Source organism: Wasmannia auropunctata, unplaced genomic scaffold (genome assembly GCF_000956235.1).
Source record: "Wasmannia auropunctata unplaced genomic scaffold, wasmannia.A_1.0 LD336069.1, whole genome shotgun sequence".
In the NCBI taxonomy this organism is placed as follows: Eukaryota; Metazoa; Arthropoda; class Insecta; order Hymenoptera; family Formicidae; genus Wasmannia; species Wasmannia auropunctata.
In genome coordinates, this window is record NW_012026821.1 from 2,774,132 (window position 1) to 2,799,060 (window position 24,929).

At 38.5% G+C, this 24,929-nt stretch overlaps 5 protein-coding genes across 7 annotated transcripts in view; 3 read left to right on the forward strand and 2 right to left on the reverse strand.

The window, feature by feature from the left end:
* Positions 1-76: 76 nt before the first annotated feature.
* On the forward strand, positions 77-8,906 carry LOC105450163 (bromodomain-containing protein DDB_G0270170). Its single transcript, XM_011689884.1, is given in 11 exon segments — positions 77-751; positions 1,324-1,494; positions 1,618-1,748; positions 1,954-2,092; positions 2,173-2,382; positions 2,457-2,665; positions 2,829-3,142; positions 3,225-4,084; positions 4,087-8,361; positions 8,453-8,508; positions 8,585-8,906. Coding segments are annotated over 11 exon segments (6,507 nt in total). The 5' UTR covers positions 77-708; the 3' UTR covers positions 8,684-8,906.
* A 1,362-nt stretch (positions 8,907-10,268) lies between these two features.
* Positions 10,269-17,903, forward strand: LOC105450162 (thyrotropin-releasing hormone-degrading ectoenzyme-like). Its single transcript, XM_011689883.1, has 13 exons — positions 10,269-10,284; positions 10,343-10,465; positions 11,467-11,957; positions 12,338-12,790; positions 13,159-13,342; positions 13,748-13,901; positions 14,154-14,235; positions 14,562-14,935; positions 15,249-15,529; positions 15,782-15,975; positions 16,391-16,690; positions 16,791-16,860; positions 17,424-17,903. Exons 3-13 carry the CDS (start codon positions 11,497-11,499, stop codon positions 17,538-17,540), a joined length of 2,670 nt encoding a protein of 889 aa, XP_011688185.1. The 5' UTR covers positions 10,269-10,284; positions 10,343-10,465; positions 11,467-11,496; the 3' UTR covers positions 17,541-17,903.
* Positions 17,904-18,098: 195 nt separating this feature from the next.
* LOC105450164 lies at positions 18,099-19,856 on the reverse strand. The gene has a single exon (XM_011689885.1). It carries the CDS (start codon positions 19,652-19,654, stop codon positions 18,446-18,448), a length of 1,209 nt encoding a protein of 402 aa, XP_011688187.1. The 5' UTR covers positions 19,655-19,856; the 3' UTR covers positions 18,099-18,445.
* Positions 19,857-20,356: 500 nt separating this feature from the next.
* On the forward strand, positions 20,357-22,728 carry LOC105450165. Its single transcript, XM_011689887.1, has 4 exons — positions 20,357-21,018; positions 21,155-21,481; positions 21,615-21,839; positions 21,921-22,728. The coding sequence occupies exons 1-4, from the start codon at positions 20,830-20,832 to the stop codon at positions 22,365-22,367; spliced, it is 1,188 nt and encodes a 395-aa protein (XP_011688189.1). The 5' UTR covers positions 20,357-20,829; the 3' UTR covers positions 22,368-22,728.
* A 30-nt stretch (positions 22,729-22,758) lies between these two features.
* The window catches only part of LOC105450166 (leucine-rich repeat-containing protein 28), a 2,565-nt gene continuing 394 nt past the window's right edge, over positions 22,759-24,929 (reverse strand). For 2 of the 3 annotated variants that reach the window (XM_011689890.1, XM_011689889.1), the window contains exons 2-7: positions 24,274-24,633; positions 24,001-24,187; positions 23,703-23,858; positions 23,355-23,549; positions 22,993-23,247; positions 22,759-22,915 (exon numbers count right to left, since the gene is read on the reverse strand). In XM_011689890.1, the coding sequence (XP_011688192.1) occupies positions 22,849-22,915; positions 22,993-23,247; positions 23,355-23,549; positions 23,703-23,858; positions 24,001-24,187; positions 24,274-24,622 (1,209 nt within the window). In that variant the 5' untranslated portion in view covers positions 24,623-24,633 and the 3' untranslated portion in view covers positions 22,759-22,848. Of the gene's footprint in view, positions 22,916-22,992; positions 23,248-23,354; positions 23,550-23,702; positions 23,859-24,000; positions 24,188-24,273; positions 24,644-24,929 lie in introns of those variants that run through there. The other variant, XM_011689888.1, reaches the window with a different exon arrangement.

Consider the following 24,929-nt stretch of genomic DNA (forward strand, 5'->3'; position numbering starts at 1 on the left):
TCGCGCGGATTTCGGGCTGCACTGCCGCACAGCTGACGCCTTCACGCCTGGCGCACTGGCTTCTCCGCTGTGCGTCGTGCAGGCCGTGCAGCTGTTTTGCTCTAATCCGGTGGCTACGGGCGGCGCAGCGCGGCGTTCCGTTGTCGATGCCAATCGAAAAAATGGCGATGTCGAGGGTGGAGGATTTGAATGCAGCCGCGAAATATAAGTTTAAAAAACGTGGACAACGTTCTCCGGCGGCGAGTCGCGACGTCGTCGTCGTCGTTCTCTCTGCGTTTCCGTTCACTCTCGACGTGCTCGATACGGATCTCGTGAGTGCGGCGCGCGAGAAAGCGATTATCCGAAACGAAAATCTCCACGTACGCGCACGTAGTAACAATTAATAATACGTCCGCGCGAACGATAATTGCGATAACGTCGCGGCGGAACAGCCTCGTTTCGAGGGGCGAAAGGGCGAGACATCGCTTTTTTTTTTGTTTTTTTTTCTTTTCAATCCATCGAATTCGAGAAACACCGACGCGGCTGCACGTTGGTAGCAGTGCACCACAATGTTTGCCATTTGTTGCCACTCAGCTCAGTGTTGACTGTTGAGACGCAATAGCGCATTGTAGTGCATCCGAGGAGCGTTGTTTGGGCCTGAACCTTGTGACGCGGCCGATGCCTCGATGAGGTTACCCGAGGATATCGCGACGTGTACTCGACGCAATCATGGAAGCTCTACTGCCGTCCGAGATCGCACGACTGGTGCTCGGTAAGAATCCAGGGTGATCGGGGGAGACGTGACACGTTCCGTAACGCGCCCGTAACCTTTCCCGCGGGAACGCCATGCTCGCTCCTCGGAGGCTTCGCAACCGAGCTTCGTGGGTTTTCTCATCTGTAACTTGTCACGAAATTGTCGCATTTGCTGGAATAATATACATCCCTTTCGTGTCATCGAATTCCTTCACGCAATCGCACTGTCCCCTCGCGTCTTCGCACCCGATGTGCGAGTAAATTCACAAGTATTTCTCACATTTGAGAGTAGCATTGCTGCGTTAAGCGTATAAATTATATAATTGTGTGACTCTAAGAGAGAAAGAGAGACTTTAAATAAATGTATTTCTTTGTGGTTCGTCCGTTTTAATTGCGTTCACGAGGGATTTGAATTTTGGCGAGAGACAGAAGAAAAGTAGAGAAACCATAACAAAGAGAATTGTCTTTTTGTCATCTCTGTTTACAAATGCTTTTGTACTTTTGATTTTCTTATTGTTTTTATTTATGAGCGCTAATCAAGTTGTCTAGTCGATTTATGTTGTAATCCTGTTATAAAATGTTTGCTTCTAGGTTATTTGGAAGATCAGAAGTGTGCTGAAGCAGCCAAATTATTTTTAGAGACGTCTCCGCACTTGCAAGAATGCCGTGCGGTACTGTCTTGCGGCAGGAGATTCAGCACCAGAGTCAACGGTCTAACGTTGATGGATATCGTTGAGAAATTTTCAGCCATCAGTGCTATGAGTAAGTAATACACTGTCACACTTTATACATTTAGTTTACATCATTTAAGTAACAATAATGAATAGACTTAGGCTGCAGAGTCTTTAAATATTGAGTCTTATGTGTCCAAACGTTTGCTTGCAGTTCAAGAACGATTAAGCAAAGCCACTGACTGTGAGCAGTTAAAGCATTGCGATCTGATAGAGCAGCTCAAGTTTCTCGTAGAGGAGCCACGTGGTCAGCGATTTGTTGTAAATATAAATGTACCTTCACAGGTAACTTATTGTTATCTTGATTAATTAGTCTTCACAGTATTCTAAATGTAGTAGAAATCTTATCATATTTGGCATTGATTAGAAAGACAATCTCAGTGAAGCTCTCTAAAAGTAGAAGCCTCTGCGTTTAACATTTATGTATATGATAAACAAATGTAGGTCAACACTTAAATTATGTAACATAACGTTTTTCTATGTTTTACAGAGTAACGCACAAACATCAAATGGCTCGCCTATTACTGCAAGCAATATACGTAAGAGGCATCACAGTAATAGTGAGCGGATTAAACGTAATATTAAAGCCCAGTTGAATTTAATACAACAATCTGACATCGTGAGTCCACGTACGTTTATCATTTTTTATTTTAACATTTATAATGGTTCATATAATGCACGATTTTGATAAAACTTTTATGATATGCAGCAAGTTGCCACAATGTTGACACAACCCCGCTAGAGAGTCTGCCTGGAAATGTTGATTTGTTAAAGCAGATAGAATGTGCTACGTATACAGTCGAGAAAAAGGATGACAATTTCACGCAGGAGCCTCACAGACAGTGTGATTCCGATAAAAATAATAGTACAAATAGTGTTGCCACGCGTGATAGAAACAATAGTACTCGGATAAGTTCAGGTAATTTATTTAAAAAACGACGAATCGGTTGTAAATAGATAAGTTTAACGACAGCTTTCTTTCTCTTTGTACAGACGATGTCTCAAGTGTACGAAGTTGCGAGATGGACGTTGATGATAAGAAAAAGGAAGAAAGTAGCGCGATTAGCGCAATACCTAAACGTTATACTGCAGCCACAAGTACAGAGGAGCTGTTGAGTTTTTCTAGTGCGGAAGTCCAAACTACTCCTTATGAGATACCCGAGTCAGAGTCCGAATCTAATGAACATATTGAAAATCTCAGTGTAAGCAACTTAAATGATTAATTTTCTATTTATTTATACGTTTGCATTTGCTGTATTTTGCACAAAAACTTGCTGTATATTGTACAAAAATTTACTTCTCAAAACACTATGAATATAATATTGAACGTTATGTCATTAAAAAGATCTACATATACATTTCCAGATATTAACGAAAGAAATCTTGAATCGTACAGAATTACAAGAATGTATTGCAGAGAATATCAACAAAGCGATCATTCCTACAGACTTATCCTTGAAGAACGAGAACTTGAACGAATCAATTGTCGGTGAAGGGAACACTTCAATTATGGCTGAGTTAAATAATGCTTTCAAGTCAATCGTTGAAGCAACCGAGTCCGATCCTGTATTCGAACAATTTATCGAGGAAATAATTGGATCGAGGAAATCGAATACGGAAACGGACACAAGTCCAGAGGAAGATGGCGAAGGAAAGCTGAGCCCAAAGTCTGTTAATGAGTACGTATATATATTTTACTCTTTAAACATTTTGTTTGCAAATTAAATATCATATTTTAAAAATATTGTAATATTCTTTTAGAATACAAGAGAAACAAATGGACACAGGTATGGGCAATATCAGTTCACCAGAGCCACCAGTGGTAATGGATACAAAAGTATCAGCGGAGGACGGCACGGCGGATGTGCCTTTAAAGCACAGGCTTCGTAGTTCTTCAAGGCAACAATATAACAGAGTCGAAGACGAAGTCGACAAGGCGAGAGATCAGGAGAAAGATCAGAGCGCTTTGGAGGATCAAAACGCAGCCGCAGTGTTAAGTATTATAAACGCCAACATTATTAATAGCGTGTCCGACGGTGATAAAAAGACCCTTAACGCAAAGGAATCAGTAGCCGCGAATGACAATGAACAAAAAATGCAAGCGATGGCAGCTACGGTAAATAAGAATGATGTTGTAAAACCCTTAACGGCGACGGACGTACAGAAAACTAATAACGCTACGCTACCTGCAAACAGCAATGCACAGTCTAAAATTAGAAAGTCCACAGTAAAGCGACCAAGACCTACGAAACTCAAACGCGATCAAACGACCAGCGATAACCAGTCCAGTTCTGCCCAGTCCAGTGCGATTCAGCCCATAACGGAACACGAGATCATGACTATGCCAACACTGATAGTGTGTTCGAAAGACGAGGTGAACAATATTTTGATAAATCACTCGTCAACAACTATTAAGTCAACCTCCACTTCGCGTTTTATTCCGATCGCGCCAAAAGAGCCAGGTACAATTAAAGAAACTTTATATCTAAGGACGGTAAACGTAGCGCAGCAAATACCTATAGCCAAAACACTGCCGTCCGTGGCGGAAGAGCCAAACGATCCCGCGAATCAGGTGGAATTATTACAGTCGGCAGGGGAAAACGATAACGTGAACGAACATTTAGAACCATCCACAAAACTGACGCGACAGCACCCGTCATCGGTATTGATCAACAGGTATTAAATCGTGCACCGGCAGAACCGGTGCAAACTGGCAAGACCGTCGGAGGTGAGTCGATAACGCTTTACAGTAATGAAACCAGCGCGAGAACGTCACTGGACAGCACCAAAATGCCTATGATCAATCTGGAGGAGAATATCAGCCTGTCGAACAGCGGATTTTCTCCATATTTGAAATTCAACTGCAGCAGGACCAACCAAAGCCATAATCTCTCGGACATTGATTTAGCGCCCGTCCCGATGGAGACCGCGCGGAATACTGCGACGAATAACAGCAGCAGAATCAACCAGTCATCCAAGAACGTCGATATTATCACTAAACGCACGCCGAAATCTCTGTTGAAAAGTAGATCAAAAAATCATCGATTAAGCTTGTCCACGCCGCGCAAACGTAGCAGTCACATAAGGGCGCTCGACTTTAGCACGCCTACGAAAACGGCGAGGAAAACGAACGCGGACGGAAACGCCCAGTTTTCGTCGTCGGCAAAACGTTTGAAATCCGTCTGTCGGACTTCGTTATTCAGATCACCGGCGCTTTCCAATAATACCTCCGCACAAAAGCAAAAGAGTCCGATGAAAGTCAGTCAGCCCTATAGAATTCCCATAGCCACCAGAAGCCCCGCACCGAAGCTCATGGGTGGCTGGGACAAGTGTAATGGCGTCGGTGTCATTATAGGTGAGGTGTCGCCACACGGGAGTACCAGCGCGTCTTGTTCCTCGTCCGAGGACAGGGTCGTCCAACACAAGTCGTCTAAGCCACCAGCGGGAAGTTGGGACGCTGATTTACGCAAGAATATAGAATCGAATGAGAGGGACGAGCCGGAGAAGGATGAGCCGGAAACCAAGAGATCTTTAAAGAAGAGAAAAAATTCTTTCAAAGATAAAAATGATGTGATACGTAAGAAGACTAAATACAATTCTCGATCGTCGAAGAGTAACGACGATAGAAAAACTGGCGGTAAACCGAACAGGAAGTTTAAGCATGATGCGGAAGACACCAATGAACCGGAGGAAAATTTTCAAGAGATACAAACACAAGCAGAGTCGAAAAGTAACGAGAGAGAGAATATAACGAAAGTTGCTGTTAATATTGTAGATTCCGTCACGAGCAAGTGTGAGAAAACCAGAGCCGGTGAGACATCGATAAAAATGAATTGTACAAACGCGTCCAACGTCGATGCGGCGGCAGTCGAGAAGAAAAAACCTGTGAAAAAGTACGCGAAGCTGAAGACAATATCGACCAATTTAAGGAAGTCCAATAACGAGACAGAGAAGAGCACGGAGGTCGCGCAAACCAATTCGCAAGTGTCCGAGATGTCGAGAATTTTATCCGTGGACAGCACGCAGCATGTTCTGCGAATGCCCGATATGATAAGCTTGGAGACACCTAGGAAGTTCGACGACATGTCCGGTCCTCCACCGACGCCGAGGGTGCTGAGTCCCAGTAGCAGTCTGATTACGCCATTTATCAAGATCAGCGAGGACTCCACGAAGATACGTAGCTTCATCACCACCCCGGAATTCCCGATAACCCCGGGCGTGGCTATAACTCCAACCTCGAAGGAGGAGACGACGAGGGATATTATCAAGAGAAACGAGTACAATTCCGCGTACTACAAGCCCACGTCTGAGCAAGCTCAGGATTCTGATCTGAAGGCATCCAAGCCTAAGGACAGCGTTACGCAGGAGTCGCCAATTTTATCGTCGTCGCACATAAAATTACACTCGACGCACAACAGTCTCAGCTCCGGTGATGGTTATCAGGCGTGTACCTCTTCTAAACTGGAGATAACGGAGTTCGAGGTGATTAAGGAGAATTTACCGAGGGAGGAGGCCATCAAGGAGTTCAAGATCGCGTCCAAAGATTCGGGAAGCGCAGTAGAACTCAACGCTTCCATAGATCACGTGGATCTGAGACAGATAAACGAATTCAAAGACGAGCATCAGGAGGCAATGATCGACGCCAATGATTCTCACAATGACTCTGTGGAAAGCAGCTCTTCGTCATCCGACACGTCGTCGTCGTCGTCGTCCTCCTCCTCCTCTTCCTCCTCTTCCTCCTCCTCGTCGTCGTCCAGCAGCTCGAACTCGAATACGTCGTCGAATACGTGCTCGCCAAACGGGAAATGCGACAAAGCCCCGAATAAAACTAGCACGGACATCAGTAGCGACTTCTTCGCGGAGAAGGGCGTTAACGCGCCGAAAGATATAAATGACGCGTCGAATATACCAAGCGACGCATGTAAACAGTCGGGCGTTGCGATCGAAACCGAGTCTTCGCCGAAGAAAGTATTCGCGATCGCGAAAACCGACGATCAACTGAAGAGTACGATCAAGGAAACCCCGGCTAAAGACGAGACTCTGTTGAACGAAGCTGATATCTCGGAAACGCCCAGCGGCTCGAAAAGCGGAGTGGAAACGATTAACTTGACGACGAAGATATCGGCGATTATGACGGAGGACGAGAAATTGTCGAGATCGAACAAGCCGCCGAAGGGTGGCGGTAAGGTACAAATGGACAAACAGCCGAGAGCACAGCCGAAGATAATAGACATACAGTGTATCCGGCCAGGATCATCGAAATACATCGAGTTTGTAAAGCCGACCAAAGACGATTGCCAATCCGAGCAGAGCGCACCCGCGCATAACAAGTTGATTCACCAGCAGATATTGGAAGAGAAACGACAGCGCATCATGGCTAAGATCAAAGATAATTCGAAGGTGAATCTTGGTCCCGGTGGGACGAAGCGTAAGCGCATTTTAACGAGCAAAGCCGCCGACGCTCTGAAGAAGTTCGGCAGAGGAAACCGAGGTGTACGTCCAACGGTCAAATATCCCAGAGATGTCAATAAGAATACAGAGCCGCAGGATAATCGACGGGAAACCTCGGGAAGAAGTACGCGAAGGAAATATGAGCCGCAGAAACAGAATCTCGCGAATAATTGCTGTGATAACGGGGAAGAAACGACGGGCCGAATTGCCGCGTCGAAAAGTACAGATCCTAGCTTATTAACGAATCACGGGAATAACGGTGACAAGCCGCTCGATGATTATGCGACAAAACAATTACGCGAAAGTAATATTTATGGAAATAATACAGCTGGAAATTGTAAAAGCGAATCCGCGCAACCGCTTAATTCCTTATCAGAAGATCAAGATTATTTAAAAGAGATGCCAGATGCGAAGGCGGGTGTGGAGGAGAACTGCAGTATTAAAAGTAATATCGACGAAAAAGGAACGGGAGAAACGCTTAAAAATACTAACGTACAGGGAAAGATCTTAAAGAAGGAAACAAATTCGGAGAAATATATTGTGCAAGAAACATTAGCTCCGGACAAGGTAAAGCCTGATCAAACGGAAGATAAAGTAACGAAACTGAGACAGTTTTCAAATCACGTTGACGTTAAGTCCGACTACGAAATAATATTAAGGCACAAGGTGAATCAGGTGAAGCGCGACTTATTTAGCGACGAGGAGAATGATCACAGAACACCTTCGACCGTAAGTGCGAAAGATAAAACCAAAAGAATCGCCGATGCGGAAGTTCAAAGTTCCAGTCTCGTTGAAGCTCCCCTCCCGGGCAGGAAGGAGAACGCCAACGTCGAGAATCCCAAGCAGGAGTTATCGACCGTTCTCCAGTGTTTGCAATTAGTGCCCGCGTCCAAGAAGGAGAATTTGCACAATGAAAATAAAAATCAAAGCGAACAGGAGCACAAAGAGCGGAGCGAGCCTGAAGGCGAACCTGAAGGTGATAATGAGTCGGCCATTCAAACGGCCAATGTTTGTAATTACAAAGCCGAGTATCACTTTGTGTACGACGACAGTGTACCGATGAGAAAGAGAAGAAGGAGGTACAGCGGACATGAGTTGCAGATCGAGATAAATTATGCGGACCTCTCGGATCCGAATCCCGTTGAGTGCATCAAGATAATGAAAGCTACCGAGTTCGAGGAAATATTTAATCTCCCGCCTAAGAAACGAACAGCGAATAAAAAATCACGCGCGAAGAATGAAAAAATTTGCGAAACACCTAAGACAGACAAGGACATGTTCAATCTAAAAGATGTCACCACAAAACCTCTGGCCACGTCATCTCCTGTAGACGAGCCATCGAGAGCTAAAACGAAGAAGGCAATTGTTAAAACTGCTGCGACAAACAAAACTAATAATGCGCAGTCTGATGCAAAGAAAAAGCAAAAGCCGGATAAACAGGAGAAAGGTAGAATGTTATAAAGATATTTTGTTATTCTTGATAAAATCAGCTTGTTTTTTTATTGCAAAAGTTAGATAATGTAAATGCTGTTTTACAGATATTACTACCAAGAGCCGAAAAAGAAAACTGTCAGAAGCAAAAGAAACCAAACAGGTAATTAAATAAATACAAAATACTTATGCGTCTCTAATATAATTGTGTTATAATACAAATATGTTTTTCTATTCAGGCTGAGAAGAAATGCACGACTGATCCGCAAATATTACTCAGTAACTTCGATGAAGTAGACCTGAATAAATTCCTGTCTACAGTTCACGGACCTGAATAAATGCTCTCTCTCTCTCTCTCTATTGTATATATGTATAAAAGATGTAAATATATTATCTTTTCTATTTTTATATAATTATAGTGTTAGAACATTAGAAGTAAAGTATTATAAAGTATTTTGTTATTCGGATCTAGATTATTCAACATTTACTTCTTTTCGTGACTTTCATGTCACTTCCATGCGATTAGCATTTTTTAATTAATAAAATTTTTTTAAATTTGAACAGTGCATTGTAGATAAATATTTATTTTCTTTTAATTTAAAGACAAATGTTTTAAGTAATTTCTTAACTTTTTTATTGTATTAACATGAGATAGACAATATAAAAATGTATATATATTAAAAAATATATTTTTTCATACCAATATTAATATTGATATCTATGATGACAAAATTTGTTATCATAGACTATATCTAATTGACAATATCCACCGAATTTTATTTGTTTTTCTTATTATAGTAACAAAAATAATAGGAAAAATAATTTTCTAACAAATCATCTGCAATTGTATTGACTATGTATGGCACAAAATTGTAGAGATGATAGAGACCGTAGGTGTATTGCCCGTCAGATTCAACAGATTAACGTTGCGTTCAAAATAATCAATAATTTAAAAGATAATTTTTTCCGTGTAAAAAGATAATACTAGCACCTGATGTTTCCCTCCTCTTAAATTCTCGCACTCCAACTGGAGTTGCTAGGAACTCTAGCTCCAGCTAGAGATATGCGATTTTACAATATATTGCCAGCACCACGAGTTGAGGTAAACCGCGTTGTAAAATCGAATAATATCAGCGCGTGTTTTAAAATATAAAACTAAAGTGTTATAATTCATGGTTTAATAGTAGACCGATAAACTAATTGAAAAAGCTTTAAAAAATTTCGTCAAAATTACTCTATATGAATTGATATTTCAGTCAATTAATTTTTATTGTTACAATAAATCAACCACCTCCAAACTGCGCGCCGTAATTTTTATTGACTTGAAACACAGTTCTTACATAAAGCCGAAATCATTTGTAACGAATTAAATTGACGAACAATTTAATATCTTACATGCCTCGGTAGTCGAATGGTAGAACGCTCGTCCGGCAAACAGGGAGAGCCGGATTCGATTCCCGGCTGACAGTGAGGCGATATTTTTTGCAATAAATTTCTTCACAGGTTTGGGGGGAGGGGCATACTTATAGATGTAAATTAGCATCAAAAGATATTAAATTGCTCGTCAATTCGTTACAAGTAGATTCTATGCAGCTTCGTAAAAATTGTGTTTCAAGACCGATAAAAATTATGGCGCAGTTTGTATATATAGACTATAGTTTTTATGTAATTTGATATTGTAACAATAAAAATTAATACACACCATAATACCCGTGTTGGCTCGATAAATATTTACTTCAATATATATTTCTTATATTATGTTTAACATTTATTGAATATTTATTATTATTCAGTTTTTCTGAGAAAAGCTTAATTTTTAAGAAGCTTCTTAATCTTTTCGATTGTTTTAATTCAAGTTTTCTAACGAACTTTTAATTCAAGAACTCTATGTGTCACAATGTTCGTTATTGAAAACAAAGAATTCACAGTTTGAAATTTGGTAAACATCTTTTATATCCACACGATCATACGATGTTCACATGACGTACTTGTTCTAGCATCAGAGATTGACATTCGAGTCAGTCGGTGATCTCTCGAGACGGCAATAAGACGGCAGTCGCAATTACGCTGGTATATCTCTGACATTAACGGCTCATGGCAATAACCGTAATTAATTGATTGTAAGTACTATAAATTTATTGTATTTTAATAAGCACACAAGTGTAACGTACAAAGCAAGCTGTTGCAGGAAGCTGTTAGAATTTAATAATAACTAAATGTATACATTTATCTCTTGTTAGCGATATAAAAAGTACATAAAATGTCATTCAAATAATTCCAGAAGACAAAACACAACTAAATTTAACTTTAACTAAAATGTGAATTTTTATTTTTTTAATAAATCGAAATGTTTCTGTTTCTTATTACAATTAACGAAAATTTAGAAAAACGAAACATTTAATATAATTTTAAAATAATTTTAACAAGCAAAATTGTTGAACATAGAATAAAAATTTTAAACAAACAAGAAACGAAATTATAATTATTATTAACAAATAGATACAAACAATCTTATGATGAAAAGAATATATTTTTTTTTAATTTTTGTTTTTCTTTTAATAATTCAAATTGTTTACTATTCTTTTCTCACAGTCCAGGAATATTTTATGGAAATAAGAAAAAGGAAATTAGATAAAGTCTGTCATTTTTGCGAAAATAAATTTAATAAATAAATATTAGACGAAAATATATTAAAAAGCACAAATAAATAATCGAGAAACAGATTTAATTTCTTCGTTCTTCAAACAATTACTCTAACTGATAGACTAGGCAATGCAAATCTCACATATCAACAAAATATGTGATTATGTTGTTTATTTCTACTGGCAAATATTCTACAAATAATTGAACACGTAATTTTTTGTTAAATGCCTAAATTTATTTTTTATACCGATTAATTTAACGTACCATTTGTTTTTTTTTTTAAAAGGTTTTATAAAAAAAAGAGGATTAATAGTAAGATTAATTGATTCCATCAAATAAAATATATACAATATTAAATGTAGTAGATCTTATATATGATGATTTTTTCTTATTCTTTCAATTTTCATATAAATATATAATATTAACATACAACTTTGAACTGCATTGTATAACCATTAATTTGATCTCCTTGTTTAAAAAATCATAGATACGTAAACCGAATGCCAACATGGGATTCCTAAAGTTGTTATTAAATATCGGTGGCCTAATATTGGTCACAAGCACGGTATTTTGCATCGATCATAATTTGAAAATTCATCGTTTACCCGGCAACGCGATACCAATTCATTATAACATTAAACTGACACCGCAACTCGAAGAAAGCAATTTTTATGGTGAATCGAATGTCAGTATCGAAATTCGTCATGTATCGTCAAAAATAAGCTTACACTCGAGTGATTTAAAAATAAATCAAGCGGCGACAAAGTTGATTAATGACATCGGAACAGCTTATAAACCGATGAAACATATTCATGACGACATAACAAATATTTTGACACTTACTTTCGACAATGCATTATCGCCCGGTCTTTATACTCTGAACATGAAATTTGCCGGTAATCTATCTGACAAGTCTCTAAAAACAGGTTTTATGAAATTTCTGAACACAGATAAAGAAGGAAACGCCACGTAAGTAAATATTAAAGTATTTAAAATATATATTCAATATAAATATTATTTATTATTAGCTTCTTTTGTTCTTATCGCAATATTACCATAACGTGTAGAACTCGGGTAGAACAGTGCATAAATACATAGCTCGGTAATTATACTTAAAAACGTTTTTTAATATGTACATACAATTATAATAAAATATGTGCATAATGTAATATTTAGAAAGATAACTTTAAAATAAAACGGCACGAGTACAAAACATTTCAAAAATTTTGTTTCAATAAAATTATTTTTACATAATCTAGTAATAAACAACAACTAGTGTTCTCTAAATTGTTTTTTATCAGACATAAGTAGCAAATTTGCTGTTATTTAAACATTCAACTAAATTATAGACTGTTAGCCATAACACAATTTGAACCGAATGGAGCCAGACGAGTGTTTCCCTGTTGGGACGAGCCAGCGTTAAAAGCCACTTTTGACATCTCCGTAAGGCATCATCAGAAATACAAGGTATTGTCAAATATGCCAATACGAGAGGAATTTTTAGAACAAAATAGCATGATGCGGACACATTTCAACATCACACCAGTAATGTCCACTTATCTCGTGGCGATTGTGATTTCGTTCAATTTCGTCCGCGTTGGGAACGCGAACGAGACCATCAATATATGGTGCAGACCGTCCATGATATCACAAGTCAGATTTGCACATAGTCTTATCAAGAAAATCGTGCCACTCATGGTCGAGTATACTAATAGTTCCGAAAAGATACCGAAAACGGATTACGTCGTGGTACAGGATTATGTGCATGACGGCATGGAAAATTGGGGACTCATTGTTTACAAGTAATATATAATTTCAAAAAATCTTAAATTAAAATTAGCAAATAATACTTTCAGCATTCGAAATTTAACAATTAAGTACATGTGCATATTTTACAGATACTCAAGTAATAATGCATATTTAGATTGTCTTGAATTTAATACCATTTCATCCCCTTCCTTTCTTTCCACTCTCATTACATTTGTACATACAATTGTACATATATAATAGTGTATATCATATATATATATATATATATATATGGAAAAATTTCAAATATCTGAATTCGCGTAAGAAAATTATGAATTACGTAATTATTCGCGAATACGTTAAACTGTATATTCACGACAGGAACGTTTTATATGATTATATATTATGTTATATTTTTCAGTGAATCAAAATCTATCTACGATCGTATCACACAACCAACATACCAAAAGATAAAAGTAGCGTCGTTAATAGCACACGAAATCGCCCATCAATGGTTTGGCAATTTGGTCACTCCATCTTGGTGGTCCTACTTGTGGTTAAGCGAGGGACTTGCAATATTCGTCAAAACGCACATCCTTAGCAAAGTAATTTAATATCACAAATGCAAGGTTGTTCATTAAAAAAAATTTTAAATACGTTTTATAATCTATAAATAAAATACTGTTGAGAGATCTAATACATCAATTAAATACAAATAAATACTAAATTTTTATTAAATATAAAAAATGGAAATGAATAAAAGATGTCACGTGCTTAAATTTAGAATGATGAAAAAACGTATTTAATGCATTTTCAAATAATTATAAAAACAATTTAACACAAACTCTTATAGAAATTTAAAGATATTTTGTTTTTTGCAATTGTCGTATTAAATATCCGCTATTTTAAATTCTACCTAACTTTTATTATATAAACTAATTTATCTCTAATGTCAACTTTTCTTTGAGTTTTTAATATTCAGTTACATTATACAGAATTCTTTCTTCTAGATTTATAAAGATTGGCGAACGATGGATTTTCTTGTGATTCAGACCTTACACGATGCTATGCTCTTAGATACTGGTTTTTTGAATTCTGTCACAATAAAACTTAACGGTACCTTTGAAAAACTACAGCTGTTTTCTCATGAAGTTTACGAAAAAGGTAAGATTTCATAAATATAATTAAACATTACTGTTCACACATAGACAGTTGAAATTTGAAACATTTCTGTCCACACATGAATTTCTTAATGAGTAGTTCAAGGAAAAACATAAAACATAAAGCTAATAGCAAAAAAATTCTCCTTTTCTGTAATAGATGTTTATATACATCTCAATTTTATAAGTACTTTAAATGTAATCTACTTTAAATATATTATTAGCCGATATTTCATGACATGTATTATTATAATAGCGCCAGTTTTATTACGCATGTTACATCATACAATTACTGACGAGGTATTTCAAAAAGGTATCATCACGTATTTGGCTACGCAGTAAGTATGTTTAATATGTATCACAATATTAAGTATTATAAGTATATAATAATACTTCTTATACTCATATTGAAAAAAAATGCGTCACCAGAAACATGAATTTACGTAGATCCAATATCACATTGTTACTTAATTATAGGCTATATACTTTATTTTTTATTTTATTATAATTCAAGTTATGTTAATTTTAAGATATACTTTATAAACTTCTACGTGAATATAAGTTAAATTGTACATTAATATTTACCTAAAACATTTAATAGACATTTATATTCGCGAATGTGTAACAATATGTAGTGCTGGACAATGCCATTTTTCTAATTTAGTCAATTTAGCTCGGTCACTCCGGACGATTTGTGGAACGCTATGCAAAATGCTCTAGACGAATCTGACATCCCGCACGAAGATTACAAAGTAAAGGAAATGATGGATACATGGATGAATCAACAAGGTTATCCTGTAGTGAACGTAATGACAAACGAAACTGGCGAAGTGACAATATCACAAAAATGTGTCCAGTCAATTATAGTCCATAATAAAGTTATCAGTTGTAATACATGGTGGATACCCGTGTCATTCGCAACGCATTCCAATCCCGATTTCTCCAATACTGTGCCCAGTCATTGGTTACGACCAGATCAAAATATAAGCCTTCAAATTAATCCAGATGATTGGATTATTCTCAATTTGCAACAAACTGGTAAGTATAAGTAATAAGTTTATGCTTCTTTACTTATATTATTTATCCTATTGTCACGAAAGTTGTTACATAATTCGTCTTTATGTGTATTTTTTTATTTATAAGCTTAATTTATGAAGGTTTATATGATTAAATTCATCGAAACTTTGCCAAATTATTAATATAAAATATTTTTGATATTTTTTTGTTAATTGCAAGTATATATTATATTTGTTATACGTTAAGAAAATGCAAAATATTGATATGCGAAAATATATCTAATAAAATCGAATTAAAAAATCTATAATAATAAGTATAATGGATAATGCTACAGGATACTATCGTGTCAATTACGATACCACGAATTGGAACAAGATTATACGTTACTTAAATTCTGACAACTACACGAATATACACGTTCTTAATCGTGCACAAATCATCAATGACGCATTTTTCTTAAGGCTGGAGCAACAAATGTCTAGAGATCAATTCTTCGATCTTATAAATTACTTATCGCGAGAGACAGATTATGTGGCATGGTACCCAATGTTTCAAATTTTAACACGGCTGTCGCAGTCGAAGTATCTTTTACTGCCAGAGAGCAGAGTTTTCTTGGTAGGTAATAATTTCATAAAAATAAAAGAAAAATTTGTAGTATTACAGTTGATTCTTCAATTTGTTCAGTTCGACATTTACACATTCTCAATCTAATCGATATCTCGTGTTAAATTATTATTACAAAAGTTTAATAATGTCGATCATCAAAAATCCTCTTTTTTCCCTTACAAGTAAAAGTTAGACGCAAGTTCACCGATGACTCTCATGTGATGTGAATGTATATTGAAGCACTTACTTTATGATTTTTAGTCACACATAATTAAACTCCTTGACAAACTTATTCAGAGCGTAGGATATGACGAAGATTTTAGTGATGATATCACAGAACAGAAAAGGAGAGACGCCATACAGTGGGCGTGTGCTCTTGATCATACGGGATGCAGGCAAGAGGCTGCCCTTAGATTGAGCCAACATCTCAATTCTCCTACAATTAATAACTACACGTAACTCTTCTTACTATCCCTAATAATCACTATTTTGTGTGCGTGCGTGCGCGCGTACGGGCGCGCACAGGCATATAGACTTAATGTTAGACAAATCTCTATTTCCTCAAGTCATCGATATTAAACATTCTCCTTGCTTATAAGCAACAATATATGCCATACATTGACAAGCAAAGTACTGGTACAACCTTCTTTCAATTAATCCCTCACTATACATATAATAGCATGACCGCGTGGCAATCGTATTATAGTGAGAGAATAATACAGAGAACGGGAAGTTAGTTTTATAAGAGTATGATTGTTTAAATACAAATGTAAAAATACGAAACTTAATACCTAGTAATAATAAAATAGGAAGTCAGATATACGTATGAAATGTATGTTTTCTTAATAAATTGATATGTATATATTTTAGAATGCTACCATGGTGGCAAGAATGGACGTACTGTGCTGGTATGATGAAAGCTACTGAGTTTGATTGGAATAAAATGTTAAAATTATATCAAAAAAAATCTGATAAAATGATATTGAAAAGTTTGAGTTGCGTTGAAAATCCTGTTATCATCAGATATTATTTAAATATGACAGCATTAAACACTTCATTATTTTCGGATGAGAATCATTATTTTGTTTTTAATGCTATTGTTAAAAATCATGCGGACAAGCCTTTGATCCTTGATTACATATTGAATAATTTTAATATTATAAAACCTAGGTAATAACAATCATTTTCACATAAATACACTATAATGCTTTCTTAATCGTATAAAAATTTGCTTCTTAAAAACATATGCGTTAATCTTTTGTTTTTGTAGATCAGTTGCTATTGATACAATAATGGAACTTATTCTTAAAAATCTTCATTTTAAGGAAGCTATTAACAAGGTACATTTTATAATTCTAAATTCATATTCATTTACCTATTGGCTATGAATAACGCTTTAACTGTGGCGCGTTTTAAATAACAACTGTTTTTTGTGCAAAATTATAAATTAATGCCATTATACATAAACTAATTTAAGTTTAATAAATAATTATGTTTGCTTCTTTAACTGTACTTTTGTATTCTTGTCGAACACCGTGTTGTATTGCAGCGTACTTTATGTAAACTAAATTTGTATTATTCGCGAATTAATATTAGATCGTTAATCTAACTAAGAAAAGCTTAGAAAAATATTATGAAAATTATCCTATCATAAATTGAGACTTCAGTCCAGTTCTCGAGGACGTATTTGTTTTCCGCAAATAAAAGACAATTTTTACGGTATATGTATATATGTATTTCCGCAGCTAAAGAGTTAAATATATTTTTTCCATTTTTGTATATCCATTTTTGTATATCTATTCATTAATATTATGTTTAATGCAAAATTCTATTTAGTCGAATTGCTGCATAAGAATAAATTATTAGTTATTGATGATAAACGTCTCAAATTAATCTGTTTCAGGTGAAAAAGTTTTCAGAAACTAATATCAATCAAGATCCATTGATTTTATCTAAAATTCAAAAATTAATAGAAGATCGAAAAACAGAACTTACAATTTTTTCCCAATTTGGACCTTAAAAAAACTGTTGCGCAATAATCCCATAAAGCATGGACTATAACAAGAAAATTATTTTTATCGTCACGCAAGTTCATTTCGTTGTCAAATAAGAAATATAACAAAATTATATCTATATCGAACAGAACGCAAAGTTTTTAGCTATAATAAATAATAAACCTATTGTAACTTTACAATGCATTATCGTGATTATGATTGTATGCGCATAAAAATATATATTTATAATGCAAAAGATTAAATTCTGCTGCATCATATTCTTGCATAAGCAAATATATATTATTCTTAAACGGGGACTGATAAGTGTCAAGGATACAACATGTAGAGAATGCAAATTTCAGATGAAAATAAAATAATTATTATACAAATATTGTTACCACACCTTAAATATATGTAAGTCGCTTATGAAACAGTGTCTGCTGAAAAACATTACGTAGACATTAACGAGAAAAACAGGATATTTTTAAACTGATGCTTATACACTGTTTTCAAAGCTAGCATTTTTATAATGAATTTTAATGATTACACTGAAAACAAAATTTACATTATTATTTACAGTTTTATTAGTTTACAGTTTTATTATTATCTTTGAAATATATTACAATTTTTCACAATGATACGATTGTAATTATTAATATCGCATAAAATACTGGAAAATCGCGAATATGATTCATTACATTTTTCATCTAATTACACATGCAATTCTATATTACGGACACATTACTCGTAGAAATAACGACAGACGCAATAATGATGTTTATAAAATAATTTCTTTGGTTTTAGTATAGTTCTGAATCAACGTTACATGATAATTTAAAAATATTTCGATATATACATATACTTCACACATTACTTTTTTTATAATCAATATAGATTGTATTTTAAGTATTATCCGAATTATCTTGCACGATTACAAAAAATGTTTCAAGCAGCCAAGCTCTTGCAGATGCAGCAATGCATCAGCTAGTATTTTATTTACTTCATCTCCGCCTAGACATTTTTGCTTCTTTAAACCTTCTATGATTCCTAGTTGCAACAGTTTCTGTATTAATTCTCTTGGTTTAGCATATCCCAATATTGTCGGCAAATATATGGACATGATAAGGAAACCGAAAAGAGCACCCCTCCTCCAATCATCCAACAGAGCATCGTACGAATATTTCTCAATATCTTGAATATCAGCGTCCAGCAGATACTCCATCAGCGCGTCGTGGTAGGCCCGCATGATATCGGAAAATTTTTCCCTTCTCTCCTCATTCGAGCAACAGAGGCACAGATACGTGGAAAGATCGATAACGGGCGTCGAATACGTGATAAGCGCAAAATCGATCAGCATCGCGCGGCATTGCCCGTCCTCTTCCGCCTTATTGAAGAGAATGTTGCTCAACATAAAATCGCCGTGGCACAACGTGGACAGGGGCTCGAGCGGCTTCACCACCTTCATCATCACCTCGTCGAACGCGTTCGTGAGCAGGGCCTCCATCTTATTGCAGAAAACTGCGTCGTGGCCCTGACTGCGAAGATACTCCACCGCCCGCGACCCCATAATTTTGATACCCTCCTCGTAGAGGTTCCCCATCTTCACGAATCTAACTTCCTGACGTCGCGCCACGATGTCGTAGAACTTCTCCCGCTGCAGCTCCTTCATGACGTACCCCTTCCCGTGGAATCGTCCCAACTCGCGCATCGCCGCCAACGTGTACTCCAACGGTGGATTGTACGGATACGGACAGGCGTAATATCCTCGTTTGTTGACGTTCTCCAGAGCGATCACCGCGTCGGTGGGCGACAGTTTGGCGGCGTAGATGCATCTTGGATAAATCAGGTACCTCTCGTCCGATTGATTTCGATAGAACAGGATCTCGTTGTGAAACTGAGGCTCGATGCATGTCTGCTGATAGAAGTCCCGCCCGGGTCTCTTGAGTATCATAAACAATTCCTCGTTCCGATCGTTTGTCTTATTCTTAAATTGCAGGTGCACGTGGTACACGGTGGACGCGATTAAACAGAGATTTTTGAATAGTTCGTATCGAGTCTCGTCGACGTCCGGTCCAAGAGTCTCGATGATCTTCGGCATCACCTTGTCGATCCATTGCTGGGAATCTTCGTCGTGGGACATTTTATTTGAATACGCGAATACTCGTGTATAAAATAATATATGAAATAATTTGATTTATTGATCAAGGATCGAGGAGTTTATATTGCCGCGACACAGCTTATAGCTATAGCTTATGCGAACACTATACTTATTGCAAAGTAGCAATAGTTTAGCTTTCTACTGTGAACTATGCAGCGGTTTGCAGAAAAACAAATATATAAATATACCGCTGCCGCGCATTAGTGTGTTCCTTGATGATTTAATTTTTGTTGAGATAATTTTGTCAATTATTATCAATTTTAAGTAACGGATATACGACGTCAAAAGACGAAAGGAGGGAGTTAGATTAATATTCATACATCAAGATAGTGCTGAATTAGTCAAATATATCACACGTGCGCAAAGATAATGCAGACCAAAAAGTCTTTTTGAACTCGCTTCCGCTTTTGATGTTTGATAATAATTCAAATTAATGTCCGGGACCCGGGTCTGAATATCTTTTCCGGATAAGAATATCTTTTTATCGACGGTCAGAGAATTTACAGTCGATAACGTCAATATATTCTTCAATTTTGCTCGATCCAATATCTGATACCTGATGTCGATTAAGCTTTGAATCACGAAAATTTATCTACAGCTGGCTATTTCACAAGTTGAAAAAAATGTTCACTGCGCTTTAAACACCTGCTCCTTCTACACATTCATATAACTTTTTTTTATTCAGCATATTATATCTAATATAAAAGAGAAAAACAGAAATAAAATAGAACAGTATTAAAAAATTTTGAATAACTGCACAGCTGCATAATTATATCGAATATCGATAAACCTCTCTAACTCAACCTCTCTCCTCTTTTCTGTTATTATTGCTGGCGGTTGATGGTATTCTCGCCTGCACTGCACGAGAATTCGAGAGCTGTCAAAGTGTCTTTTTTTTCGGATCGTTAAGAGGGATATCTCAAATTCTCAGGCTGCACAAAAAACGAGTGAGAAAGGAGGAGGGAATTTGGCGCTCAATCACGTCGTAATTATACGCGCGCGAGATGTGTCAGTGGCACGCGACACGCGCGATCGAGCGGGATCCGTTGCGACGGGAATTAGGTTATGCTCCGAGCATCGGCGATTAAAAGCGACGGACGTCATCGCTGCAGGGTTAGCGCGTTATCCCCTGGCGTTCCCCTGGCGTGTACGAGCCAATGGCTCGGCCCTCCGTCTCGGCGCAATGCGACCTGGTCGCGTCACACATGGACGGGGTCCACGTGAAAATCGCGGAGGCCTACAAACCGCCGAGGAAGATCGGCCTACCCGCGGCGTACAACAACCGATTGCCGGACGTGTCGAAGTTGATGTACGACTTCAGCCTGGAGAAATCGGTGCTCGAAAAGGTGAGGCATAATCTCCGTTTTTATTTTTACACACCGTTGACATTCCACTGGGATGTGAATGAATGGCTCTGTGATTTGTACGTGGCGACGTGGATCTGCCACGGCGGTTATCGTGAATCAATTAAATTGCAATCAGATGTGCGAGTGGCGCAAGGCTAGACAGGCCTACAGCAAGGCGCGTCAGGCTCGGCTGAGGGAGAAGAGGAAGAAGGAGAAAGAGGAGGCACCTCCGTCGCCACCGCCGCCGCTCGCGGATTGCGTGAAGCAGGTACCTGTCAACGCGCCACCCGCTCCGGAAACAATACTCACGCCCCAGCCGCTGTCATCGCCTCCGGCGAACGACCTTCAGGATCATGTGAAGACCAACGGGGACCTGGACTTCGCCGACTTCGACAACGACACGAGCAGCCCCTTCGACAATATGGAATTGAAGACCATCAACGACATGGAGGAATTAGCGCAGGTTAATGAAACGGGAGCTTGTGTTGCTCTCCAAATTTCTTAAATATAAGCATTGAGATTCTTATCATCATGAATCTCATATTCGATCGTCTTGACGTTTAATAAATTTAAACTTAATTCCCTTTTCAATGCAGGTTTTACAGCCTAGGTCGCAATGGATGCCCGCGGGAAAACTGGAGAATATCATAAGTGAACTAACGATCGACGAGACGTCCGAGATTTGCAAGGAGGAGGAAACCGATACGGAGAGTCCGGTGGACGACGAGGCCGACGCGGACGCGCTCAGCGTCGAGAATCACCGTAGCGTCTCGACGATAATGCAGGAACTTCAGAAGGAATTGGAACGGCCTGTTATGGAGGTAACACACTTTTTTTTTTTTTCTTCGCGGTGTAAAAATACCGATCGCGACTGACTCGATCGATCTCTCCTTTGCGAACAGAACTGGAAGCCGTGGCCCGATCTGGAGAGTCCGGACAGCGACGCCGCGCATGCGACCCCGCGGCACGACGACTCGAATCACGCGAAACCGCCGGCGGACTTGTTGTCGGGCATGACGGAGGACGATCTGAAGCTGGTCATGCAACTGGGCGACATGGGATTCCCCAAGAGCAGAGCGGCACGCGCGGTACTGGAGCTGGGACGTGCGAACGAGAAGAAGATCGTGGAATACCTACTGGCCGTCCAGTCCCTGGAGGAGACCGGCGTCCCGAGCGACTACGCCGAGACGGCGCTGACGCTCGCGCAGCACGATCAGTCCAAGGCGAAGGTCTACTACGAGAATCTGTGCACGCTGAAGGATCTAGGATTTCCCGAGGACAAAGCTTCCGCGGCGTTAGTCAAGTGTAACTTCGACCGCGACAAGGCGTTGGATCTTCTGATCGCTTGAGTGGACGATCGAGTCGCCGTCGCCACGAGGAGAGAGACCTTAATATTTTTCTTTCGCAACGCAATTATTAATGTGAAAAAAAAACATAGCAAAACGGAGAATCCTGGGACTTTTATATATCGCATGGAAGGTACATCGAGACACGATCACAAACGTATATTTTAATATAAAAAAAAAAGATACCGTTATCAGTGAGACTAGTCTTGAATAACGATACCTCAAGGAAGTGAATATGTGGAATATGATGTAATAATTTAACACTCCGCTAATCCGTCGATTATGTCATGGAATTTGAATTCCTGCTGGGCATTACTGAAACTATTGGTAGCCGCAATACTGCGAAATAAATTATTATAAACAAGCTAGAGATTTAATTTACAAACTTACAAGATTTCAGTTGAACGCGCAAGAATTCTTTATTCTCCTAAAACTTTTTATATACAGAAATGAGTTGATTAGATTACCTAGTGAGGAGGGCTCATCAATCGATGGTGTGCCAATGAAGATTGATAGTCGTACTCGAGTGCGCTGCGAACGCGGTGGCACAACTGCAAAAGAAAAGATGAAAAAAAAAGAATACTCGCGAATCGATGTACTCAGGTATATTACAAGATTATTTTGTTACCTTCTGCTACAACATAGAGCGATCATTATCGTGGACTCCGCGTGGCGGCTGACGCCGATAATGATCCAGGCTTCTGTGAATATCGGTTGCTGGCATTGAGAATTTACGCAGATACAAGTGGGTCCGTTCGTCAGTAAATTGTACAAAGTATAGCTCGTAGACAGTGTGAAGTCCAGTTTAGTCTTTTTAAGAAGCGGTTTGTAGAGTATCGTTACGTTCGCGGGAGATACGGTAACGTCGAGCGTGTGCTTGTATCTGAAATGTGTATACTTGCGTTAAACTCTGCGAGATATTTTTTTCCCCCAAAAAAGGTGGGGGGACGATGACGCGAGAGATTCCTGTTTACAAGGTTCCTCAATTACCTCTCGGTGTAAACTTTTCTGAGCGCCAATTCCCACAGTGAGCAAGTCACGTTCTCGCAAACCTCGTGAATCTTTAGCAGCTGTCGTGGCAATTCAATTATAATATCGGCATCTGTCTCAAACAGCTCCTTCATCCTTACGTATAGTTTTATGTTTGTGTTTAGGACATTTGTGTCATAATGCGTCTTAAAACATCTGTGATTATACATATATATATATATAGATTGTAAATTTACTTTATATATATATTATATATACTTTGGAAGTAAAGAAATAGTTGTTTATGCAGAATTTATATTTTTCATTCGCGCGTAATTTATTCCTAGCCTAGGCTTCACGGCTACTCACCCGAATGCCAAACAGTCTCTGTCGTGGACGACCGTCGTGTGTAGTTGCGAGAGTAATTGAAATAGAAGCGGATACGACACATAATTCAGGTATTCGTTGGCATCGAATCGAATACAGGGAGCCGAGAGAAATCCATTCAACGGCAAATATCTCAACCTGGAAACATTTGTTGAGAAACAAATAGAGAACTCGAAAATATGTAGCTCGACTGAGCTGTGCGAAGTAATGGAATATTTTTATAACTTGGTTTAACAAACGGAATATTTATTTTGCGAAATATTAATATACAATTAATGACCTGTTTGAGCAGACGGAGATCATGGTGAGCTCAGGAGCTATGGTCAATCTGTTGGGTAATTCCCTCAGCTGATTGTTATCCACATACAGCTCTCGAAGTCTTGGGAGAGAGCCGATCCATTCCGGCAGCGCGACGATCTGGTTACCCGAGACAGACAGTATTTCCAGATTATTCAGTTGGCTCAATTCTGTTTTCGTTTCGTTCACGTGAGTCAGTAAATCCGTTTCTCTCTTCGACAATCTCGCAACAATCTGATAATCTCGACGAACTTACCAACCGGTAATCTCTCTATGAAATTGTCGCTCAAGAATAAGGATTTCAGATTGCTCAGACTGCCGATGCAGGGAGGTACGAGCTCCAATCGGTTGGCGCTCAAATCCAACACCGTCAGCTGGCTCATGCCGCCCAGCTCCGCGGGCAGCCGCTCGATCCGGTTGCCGTACATGTACAAGTTAGTCACGTTGAACAGCTCCGTGATCCACGGCGGCAGAGTGGTGAGCCTGTTCCACTTCAGATATATCTCCTGGATGTGACCGCCGTGCAGTCTTATCACCTCCGGGAACTCCGCGAGACCGCGGCAGTTCCAGTGCAGTATGACCTTGCTCCTGACCTCGTTCGCCATCTCCACGGGATCTGGGTCCATGAAAACGTGTAAAAAAACCAGTTAGTTATTTTACCCCTCCCGGTACCCCAGGGGAGGTGCGCGATTGTCAATCATCGAGATCGACGTGGGGGAATCCGTGTGTCTGAGGTCAAGTGCAGCGGCGGCGGACGCAGGCCCGAAAATAAACTCCGGCCCGCTCTCGCTATACATCTGTATATATTAATAAACTTTCGCGGCGGGCAAAAGCTTTACGGAGAGAGAGAGAGAGAGAGAGAGAGAGAGTACGTACGTACGTACGTACGTACGTACGTACGTACGTACGTAC